General features: G+C 44.8%; 1 protein-coding gene across 2 annotated transcripts in view; it reads left to right on the forward strand.

Moving 5' to 3' along the window:
• The window catches only part of prox1a (prospero homeobox 1a), a 28,474-nt gene extending 17,942 nt beyond the window's left edge, over positions 1–10,532 (forward strand). For both annotated transcript variants that reach the window (XM_044048954.1, XM_044048955.1), the window contains exon 5: positions 9,415–10,532. In XM_044048954.1, the coding sequence (XP_043904889.1) occupies positions 9,415–9,600 (186 nt within the window). In that variant the 3' untranslated portion in view covers positions 9,601–10,532. The remainder of the gene's footprint in view (positions 1–9,414) is intronic.
• The last annotated feature ends 482 nt before the right edge of the window (positions 10,533–11,014 follow it).

Genomic DNA, 11,014 nt, shown 5'->3' on the forward strand with positions numbered 1-11,014 from the left:
ACAAGGTAAATTTGCCCATCCATGCAATTTTACAAACCAACCTTGGTGAGCACGAAGACTCTGTGTTTTTGTGTGTGTGTGCATGTGGGTGTTAAGTATGACCATGTGTGTCTGAGTGTGGGTGCGTGGGTTGTGTATTTTTTGATGTTTGTGTGGGAATGATGTGTTTCTGTGTGTTATATATGTGCAGGGACACATTTGATTTATGTGTGTGTGTGTGTGTGTGTGTGTGCCTGAGTCATACAGGTAACGTGGTGATGGAAATACTGGATATGTATCAAGATGCCCCCAAGGCCCTTTTCTGTGGATCTCTCCCCTTTTCTCCTCCACCACCACCTCCTCTTCTTCTTCTTCTTCCTCTTCCTCCCCTACCTACCTGCACCGGCACTTGAAACAGGAGCCCACGCAGATTCAGCAAACACACACTAACAGACACACACACACCGAGTTCTCCCTTTGCCAGCTTCTGCATCATCAAAGTTCCATCCACCTTGGTGGCGTCTTTGGAATGAATATGTCCTCTGTTTCAGTGATCTCTCTCTCTCTCACACACACACACACACACACACACAAACACACACACGTCTGTGGCCTTTCTTGTTTGATGCTAATCTGCTCTGTCACTGTGCTGGCCTAATACGCTCCCCATCTCCCTCCCAGCTCTTCTTTTGTCGCGATTGTTTCCCCTTTTCCTTTCATATCCCTCCTCCCTTCACTCTCTTTCGTGGTCCTCTCTTCTCTCTGCTTTCATTCTTTCATCCTCCTTTTTTGCATGTCTTCCGTTAACATCGCTTCCTCTTCCCCATTAGGAAGTTTTAATGGCATAATTGTCACATTCCTTCTGGCACAATGAACATCAGCGGTAATTAAAGAGCTTGCCGTTAATTACCTAGACCCTGGCTCTACTTTCCTCTTTTCTCAGCCCCCCCGATCCCCTCTCTTCTCCTCTTTCTTCTCCGCTTCTCATTCGCTCCGTCCATCACCATCAAAGTCTTCCGAAACACGCACGGCCTCCAAAAGACTTGACTTTGAGCGAAAAGTGCTTTCATGTGAGGACTGAAGTGAAAATTCTCGCTTAGTGTCCTTTTCTTTTTACTCCACAGCTCCCCCCATCTGTCTTTGAACCCCCAATGACAACACACATCATCTTTCATAAGACAGGAATGTGTGTGACCTGGTAATGGGCTAGAGCGGTGAGGGTGAGAGGGAAGAGAGGTGGGGTTTGATCAAGAGGCGGTTTTTATGATGGCTCTGGGAACCTCTCAGATTTCAATAAGACAGACGAGGCCAAGTTCCCTCTGTCAGTGACCACTCCTCTCACAGAGGACACGCACACTCACATGTACAGTGCACGTACACAAACACACACCTTGGCATTTAAAAGAGGAAGTCCCTATGATCTGTATTTGAGAGGGTGGTACCAGTGAAAGCAGCGAGGAACCTTCATCTGCGCACACACACACACACACACACACACACACACACAGGTGTCGTGTGTCCTCCCTTATCAGCTGCTCTTTCTCCTCTTGGAAAGATGCGTCACCCCTTGTGTCCCTCTTCTTCTTTTGTCCATCCATCTGTCTGTCATCCTCCATTTGAAATCAACACCCTTCCTCATACACACTCTTGTCCACCATGCTTTTATTTTTCCACAAATAACAACAGAAAACTTTCTACAGTTGGACTCCGAGTCCTTGCTTGCTCGTTTCCATCCTTTACCTTTTCCCTCTATACCCTCCCTCTCCTGTCCTTTGCTGATTTTCATCCAACTGTTCTCTTCTCCCTCCTTCCTGCACTCTCTGTGTCTCTCCATCCATTACCAGAGCCACAGAGAGCTGAGAGCAGATGCTGTCTGTCCAACCGCCATGCCCCATAGTATTGTGTGCTTCACCTCTCCTTCCCCCTCCCTCCCTCGCTACTCCTCTTCATGTCCCTCCCGGGTCTCCATTTGCTCTCTACCCAGAGAGGCTAATGTCTGTTTTCTCCTCCTTCTTCCGATTTTCTCCTTCATGTCTTGCACTCCTTTTTTTCTGGTCTTTTTATTGTGTGTTTTGTTTTCTGACCACATAGGACAGGGTGTGTGTCTGCTCTGTGTGTGGGTGTGGCTTGGGTCTTTGACCCAGTGTCAACCTCAGGGAATTAGAGGTAAAAAGGTCAAGGCTGTTGCACTGGATGCACCGGCCGAGACAAAGATTCAGAATCAGACATAACTACCTAAAAAACACACTCATACACGTACACACACGTTTGTTGTTTCCTCGAAAAGGCTCAAGGGTTCTCTTTGAAGAAAGACAAAAAGAGGTAGACGATAGGCGAGATGAAACACTGCATGGGCCTTATAGATTTAGGTTCAGAGCTGCCAAAAATACAACCAAAACAATTTGCCCGTAGGTCTATGTCAACAACACACACATACACACACACACCTCTCACCCTCATCTATGGCATCGCCTGTCATTCCCTTTATTTCGATTTAGGAAAGGTCTAATTCTACCAAACATCCCTGTACATGTGCATTTATCACCATTGCAGCTGTACAGCATAGGTGTGTACATGTATGGACACTTCTCAAACAAATTAAGGGAACACAATCATCACAGTCTGTGATTTTTTGTCTGTGATAATAAAAACCAGCCCTCAAAGGTTTGGTTTTTGTTGTCAAACAACTGAATGTGAGATTCAGGTGTTCCCTTAATCTTCTTGAGACTTATAAAAGTGATATGAGTTTGGACCTGCTCTTCTAATCTGCTTATATGCTTTCATTTAAGTTTAAACTTGACAGATTTGACAGATGATCACAGACATAGAAAGATATAGTGACAATTAATACAAATGTGATGTACTAGGTGTTCCCATGTTAAAAAGTAAATAACGCCCGTTTTTATCTGACTCAAGGATTTCTGCCACCTATGTGTAAACCTCAATAACGTCTATAAACAGTGTTCCTGTTATTCTGGATGAGCAACAGATCACAACACAATGCATTTTTACTGGAAATACTTTCTGTTGGAATAAAAAGGTTCAGATGAAAACTGTTGACAGTGTGTCATAGAGCAAAACCAGAGCAAACAAAAGAGGGCGACCTGCAAGACCAGATAGCACAAATGACAAGTGAGAAAAGAGTGTATTTATGTAAATGAAACCCAGTTGGTTGACGACTAAAGAACAAATCTGATATTAGATATTACCCCTGACCTTCACCGTGTAATGAGCTTCATTTAACTAGTCCCATGGCTTTTTAATTCTCTTAGAAATAAGAGTTGTGAAAAGAATAGAGGGCAGGATCATCTGCTTCTCAGCAAATAGCTGGGGGCCATTGAGGGCCCCCGTTTGACATAGTCTGACAGGTCCTTTCTTCATCATGTGGTGTGTAAGTATCTGTGCATATGTGTGAGTGTGTATGTGAGAATAAGCCACTTTATTCTGTCCACTGATGAAATGACCATAAGTGTTTGAAGCCTGGGGCTTCAGAGGAAGCAAGGAATCACTTTAAAACATAAAAAACTACTTGATCCCCTCTGTCCTTTTCTCACCTGCACTCTCTCACCTGCACTCTCTCACTCACACTCTCACACACACTCTCACACACACACACACACACACACACACACACACAGACAGAAACAAACATATTGTCTCGCTGCTCTCACTCAGCACTTCTCCCTCGTCCCCTGCTTTTCCACCAGTCCCTCCTCCTTCTCATGCTTCTTCTCCCCTCTCCTCCCTCCTTCCTCCTTCGTCCCCTCCTCCTCCTGTCCCTGGTCACCTTGTGAGGGGCAGCCTGCTCAGTGGCACAGCTGCTGATTATGTCATTATTTCTAGACCATGTGTGTGTGTGTGTGTGTGTGTGTGTGTGTGTGTGTGAGACTAATGAAGCGTGGTAAAGGGACTCTTGCCAAAATGACCAAGGCGTGCATCAGAGCTGCAGATGTGTCAAAGCAACTCCCCCCTTCTCACACACACACGCACCCACACACCCGCACACACGACTTCAGAGGACATTATCCTGACTTATATTCATTTCCTAGAGACTTACTCTAACCTTAACTTACCTTAAAGCATATTGTTACCATAAAATCTAGCTTTTTTGCCCATAAGAAAGCCAACTCCCCAAAATGTGAACATGTAGAGTACAGTAGGTCCTCACAAGATAAGTAATAGATATAGTAATAGATAGATAGATCACACACTGACGCACACTACCTCCTTAAATCCAATCTGCAGTTTATTATTTGTCTTTCCTCTCCTGCCACCCTGTTCCCTCACTTGCCCTTCTTTCCCATCGTCTTCTATCCACCCATCCATCTTCCATCCTCCCTTCTTTGGCTGCAGCTCCTTGCTCTCCATCCTTTATTGTTTGCCCGCCCACCCACACCCTCCTATTCTTCCACTCCCTCCCTCCCCGTGTTCTCCTCCTCTCCAGATGTCCTGTTCCTATCTTCCAGACTCCCTTGCTCCTTTCTTTCCCTTCTGCCTCCTGCTCTCTCGGGTCTTTCTGAGCCAGGCTGACTTTCTGACCTCCAGAGGCCCCAGTTACAGCACTGTGTGACCCACCCCCACTCATTTAGATCACTTTCGCTCAACCTCAGTCTGCAACACAAGCTCAGACAATTAATTTATACGTCTCTGGCTTCCCCCTGGTCTTTGCAATTATTAGTAGAGATTACTGTTCTCTGTGACTTCTTTGGCTTGGTACAAAGCCAACTTGCTACAACAACTCCCAATTCTTCTAGGGACAGAGAGAAACAGAGAAGAGCAAGAGGGTGGAAAAAGATGTCAAGAGAAGCCATGACATGATATAAATTCTCAGCCTCTGCGTCTAAATCAGAGGAGGCAAGGAAAGGGGGAGGGAGAAGCGAGAAAGACAGGATAGGAGAGCATCAGCATCTTCAACCCTGTCCTGTCCTTGACTCCCCTGTGGAGGTGGCACCTTGAAAGAGAGATGTGACAAGTATTCCTGCACCCATGTGTACACAAAAACATGCACACACGCACACATGCACACACACACACACACACATACACACACACACACACACACACACACACAGCAGTCCTTCAAGGCTCAATGTTCTCAACGCTATCAGTGGACTGAGGTTGGGTGCTGTTTGTTCAGCTTTGAGGCCTGTTTCCTGGCCCAGAAGTCTCCTTGGCACTGATCCACTCATCACAAATTAGAAACCCTGGTGAAGAAAAATCAAGCACTTGAGGCAACAATACAAAAGAATGAATGAAGAATCCCCTGAGATACCCTGCTCAATCTTTTCCAAGTTGGTCAGACTTTTCAGCCATGGCACAGTCTTATCAGTGGGAGAAAGGGTAAGGGACAAGTGCAACGAGGTGCAGGAAGAAAAGGGCCATGGGTTGTGTTTGGCTAAAGTGACAGTGTGGGCCAAGAGCTTATCAAGGCCTTTGTAGATTATTGATTTGAGCAGATATGTGAGGCTCTGGGGTCTACATGAGAGTGTGTGTGTGTGTGCGTGTGCCCCAGGTTTGGGAAGTTCTGGCTTGACTCACCGAGATCGCACAGTTCAGTTTCACATCTTGTTTCAAACTTGTGTTTTACTCTCAGCAGAAGTGAGAATATTCTTGAGACGCAGCCACTTCAAAGGAAATTCCATGCCAAATGAGCCCATCTGGAATTTAGTGTATTACAAAAATCTATAAATTGTGTTTTTCACACACAAAACCATGGGAAGTTCTGGTATTCCCAGGCTGTGTTGGGGTTAGGAATTAACCTGACTGGCAGCGGGGGCTAATGTGTCCCTGCATTTCATCCTTCAAGGCTACAGCTTGCTAGCACACACACTCACACTCACACATACATACACAGCCTTATCTTCCAGGGTCTTGTCTTGTTTGGCCAACGCTGAGCAAATAGAAGGTGCAATACATCTACTGACAGTTCCCAAAAGCAAGGGGGAGAAACATGTTGGCCAAACAAACAGCCAACCCTGAGTCACCGAGAGAGAAGAGATTTCTCAGGCTTTAGCAAAACACATGTACAAACACACACACACACACACACACACTTGCAGGCAGTATATGTAACACTAGTCTGTAAGCGCTTGGGCCTCTGGCTACTTTTTTAAACATTAATCTGAGCAGTCTTAAGACAGGGGCTGCAGCTGAAGTGAATAGCTCCCAGCAAGCCGTCCACAGGCTCCTACTGTCCCCCGTCATATTTTATTATCTCATCAAAAAGCAGGAAATCCGATTCCCTCTCACTGAAAAAGAGCTTATGCTTCTGTCTCAAAGCAACCTGTCATGAGAGAGGGAGATGGAAAGAGGTGGAGAAAAGGTGGAGAAAATGGGATCCTTGAATGAGAGTGATTAAGCACGTCATTGCTGTCAGCAGTCCCTCGCTCTTTCTTCCTTTCTTTCTTCCTCCTTGATTGCTATTTACCCAACACACAGCAGGATGCAAAGTTTAGGGCAAAAAGAGTGTATTAGAGACAAGCTTTATCCGCCTTCGTTGATTATTTTCTCCCTTTTCCCCTCCCCATCTTCCTCCTTTCATATTGTGTTACACAGTGGTAGATCAGCAATTACATCTCTTTTCACTAAAGCTGTGGTTTTTTTTCTGTACTCCCCGCTGCACACACACACTGCCCCATTCTCTGGATCTTTCTTGCACCTATCCCAATACAAAAACACTCCTTGGCCATACCGTGAAACTTTGTGAATAGCATGTGTGTGTGACATATGTCAACCACAGTTACGCTAGTCCCCTCTTCCTCTCTTTATTCAGTTGATCGACAACGAAACTCTGCAATACAACCTTCTAAGAAGCAGGAAAGAGAGTGCAACTCTTTTTCATATTTTCCTGCTTTGTTAGCTGAACCAGAAAGAACTAGAAATGCATGCTGTTGACCAGGTGAACCATATTCCCTGCACTGCAAAACTGTCACCATTTTATGATCTATAATAATGTTTACGATGATCATTAACAGAGAGTAAAAGGCGTCCCAAAGTTGTCTTCTTGAATTAAGGTGCGAATATTTCATATTCCATGTCCATCGTAAAGCAAAGTGCAATTTTTTCACTTTTACCTACTCTGGATTTCATAAAGTTTTCTTTTTGAAATAAAAAAATAAACACTGAAGCCAACGACAAAGAAGATACATTTAGAAATGCACCTGCTGTTGTGCGGATGTATGCTGACAGTCACCTCATTTTGCCTTTCCCAGGTATCATTCCTCACATGCACAAAAAATCTCTCCATCCCTTTAGTATTATTTATTTTCCCTTCCTCTCCCTCCCTCTTGGTACATCTGTCCTTTAATTTCGGACACTGCTGAGAAGTTGTTAAAAAGCCCTATGAAATATGTATGAAGGATTGTTAGCCACGCGATTGGCCCCATTTACCGGACAGCCGAGCGAACGAACGGCCACACTGGATAATCCCCCACAATACCACTGGAACAAAGGCCCAACAGCTGACCCTAGAGAGACAGAGGGAGAGAGAGGGAGAGATGATGATGAAGAAGGGGGAGTGACAGGATAGAGTGGAACAAGGGAGGGGTTGCAAACAGTTAAGGCTCACTGCTGGTCAGTTAGGAGGCAGCACACTCACATACACAGCTCACATGCGCTCGCAAAACAAAGGGGGACAGGAATAACTCCCTCTGTTCTCCCTCTCCTTAAACTCATCTCAGCCCCTCCTTCTCTCACCTCTCTCTCCCTCTCTCTCTCTCTCTCTCTCTCTCTCCCTCCCTGCCTCCCTCCTATTCTCACTCTCAGTCAAGAGGATCTGAAATACCAATACCCTTTTCTCCTTGACATTGCGTTCTCCTTGCAGTCAGCATTTTGCTGTCCTTTTATAGTCAAAACGTCAGGAGAAATTCCATGCAGGAATATTCTTAGTAATGCGGCACTCCCTGCATGTAACGGCGAGGGTGCCATACTGCACCGGCCCGTTAGCGAGGTCTTTTGGGAAAAAGTGTGCGCATGCTCACCGCACACACACACACTCTTACTATACAAAACACACACACACACACACACACACACACACATACACAAAGTTGCCTCAAACCAGGGTCATTTTGCCACTTTTTCAAAGACCACATGAGTCCAAACATGAAATATATCTACTGTTATCCCTCCAGAGGGGAGATTTAATATTTGGGGAACTGGGTTGACTTGTGTTTTCTCTTTTGCTCTGTTAAAAGCCACCACACACACCCACACACAGAGAGAGTGAGAAGGAGGGCAAGCTCCTAATTCACATCTCACCTTTTCACTTGACCAGTGAACATATGCACACACACACCAGACACATGGGTATTTAAGCCTCCATTCATCACCCCAAGGGGAGGCGGGGGACTGTCCCGTGTGTGTAAAGTATATGTATGTGTGTATTCAAATGTCCACCTATGTATGTATATGTGTGTGTGCATGTGTGTGTATCAGTGGCCACTAACCTTGCTGTGTCCTGACACTCCTGATGAGTATCTGCAGGACACTGAAGGAGAGGAGCGGCGAGAGAGTGCGCACTGTCAGGCATTTGGAGCGAGCTGCTCTTGCTGCTGTATATGTGTGTGCACAACTGTGTGTGTACGAGCATCAAGGGAGGTGGGCAGGGAGACAGTCAGCATTATCCAAGCAGGTGACCCCTGAAGGCTGCCTCGCCCTGGAGCTTTGAATGGAGGAAAGAGACTCAGCCAAACACAACAGGGTAGATTGTGCGTGTGTATAGCAAGCATTATGTAGAGCTCTGTCACACTGCAGGATGTGTCATCTCCTTGGCACAAGGAGGTGTGTGCGCTGGTGTGTGTGCTCACGCCTGCATGAGCGTGTGTGTGTGTGTGTGTGACGGAGTGTTGGCTTGGGGGAAGGTGTCACAGATCTTTGCCAGACTAATCATCTCCATGGTGTCGGTGAGTGCTGCTGTCAGGGACACTAAAGAGGCAGCGTGTATCCCCGTTCCCAAAGCATTTAGTACTTCCTCTTTCGCCAGCACCTCTCTACTGCTCGTCGCTCAGCTCTGCTCTCGTATGGTCACAGATTTACAGTGGGACTCATAAAGATGTCACGCTCACCGTGTTGCGAGGAGGGAAGTGTGGGGAGTGAGAAACCTGAGAATTCACAAGAAGTGACTTTTCTCAGGCCTCGACTTGCTTTTAAGGAAGTAGATACTAAGAAGATTTATGGTTTTACATCCACTGTGAAAATATAAAAAACTTTCTGCAGCTCAGAGGTTGATAGTGTTTAAAGTCAAAGATGGATGTCTGTGTACATAAGGCCAAATCAAGACTGACAACCATGAAATAAAGTCTTCAGTAGTGTATATGGACCTCTCCTGTGTTTTTATGTCAAGGAATATTGAGTATAATTCTAAACAGTTCAATAGTTGATCAAACAGATGATTAACCACTTCTTTTCTTTCCTTTTCTTCGTGTCTCTGTACAGGTCCCTGACCGCTTCCTGGAGGTGGCTGAAATTACACTGAGAGAGTTCTTCAACGCCATTGTGGCTGGCAAGGACGTGGACCCATCCTGGAAGAAGGCCATATACAAGGTCATCTGCAAACTGGACAGCGAGGTCCCCGAGATCTTCAAGTCCCCAAACTGTCTCCAAGAGCTTCTACACGAGTAAATTTCTCCTACTCCTCCTACTGCTCCTCCTCCTGGCTCAACGCTTTGCGCTTTTTTGCCTGATTTCATAGAATTTCAGAATGATTTCTCTTCTTTATTTTGTTTTCATTTCCTTTTCCTTGACTCTGCGTTTGATTTCCAGTTTTTTTTTATGAATGTATGAAAGTTATGAAGTAGCATTCCCGATCTGAAGCCTCTGTGGCAGTTCCTAAATGACCTAGCTATTGTGTTGTTGTTCTTCTACGATAATTATCATGATGGTTATAATTTTTTTTGTTGTTGTTTTTCTAAGATTCTGTTGAGCTGAAGAGACTTTAATCTTATTGGGTGTTTTTTTTTTTTTTGTTTGTTTTTTTGACTGTGTGATCCCTTATCTGTTTAGGCTTGTTATATTATGATCAACACTAAGTCCTCAGTGTGTGAAAGGATTTCTTGAGTTCACATTTAAACTACTGAGAACATAGCCTGGCTGGGTTCCTTAAAGACTATTCAATGGCATCCAGCAGTGTTCCCTACAATCTACTGGGGGTCCACACTGTACCCGCAGTGAGAAAAGAGCTTGGACAACAGAGTGTCCCTCAAAAAGACTATCACACACACACACACACACACACACACACACACACATACACATGCACACAAAAACATGGCCTAGTGAGGTTGTTATCTGGACTAAGACTGGACTTGAGGTACTGGTCTGTACTGGTCTGTGGGACTGTTTTTAAATAGTTACTGGGCTCTACCATGTTATGAAGTGTGTTTTCCCAGCAAGAAGGGCATTGTGTTAACTGGGTGTACATTATTATTTTGATGATTATTATTGTTGTTTATGATTATTATCTGTCATGATTGCTTGCTGAAGATTGGCACTTCACGATTTGTTTGTCCCTTGATGCCGCTGCAGAAAAAAATAAATTATTGCTATTAATATTATTCCACGAGAGTTTAGATTCTGAAATACTTTGCACCCATTCCCCCTCCGCCTCCTTCCTGTTTTAGTACGGCCATCTCTAAAGTGGACTTTGCTTTTTGTTTAATTTATTTTTGGTGCTCGGCTTGGTGGGTGACTTATCTAGAAAGTCACAATGTGGGTTTTATAAAAAGGGCGCAAGCGTGGACTTCTTTACATACCTGTAGCAATTAGCCTTTCCTGCACAGGACAAGTCTGGCAGACATGCTTGAAGTAAATGGTGCAGTACAGGGGTGTGAAAAAAATGTGACATTTTGGCTTTTAAAAGACTCAACTCCAGCTTTGATACACTACTGCCAGTACATGAGCTATCAAATAAATGATGATGATGATGATGATGATGATGATGAACATGCACTGCAATGACTACATAGATTTTGCATATGTGTGAGATGAAGTCAGCCGGTTTATACTGCACGCTTTTAATGCGATTAACCTGAACAAG

Source organism: Solea senegalensis, linkage group LG17, assembly GCF_019176455.1.
Source record: "Solea senegalensis isolate Sse05_10M linkage group LG17, IFAPA_SoseM_1, whole genome shotgun sequence".
Lineage (NCBI taxonomy): Eukaryota > Metazoa > Chordata > Actinopteri > Pleuronectiformes > Soleidae > Solea > Solea senegalensis.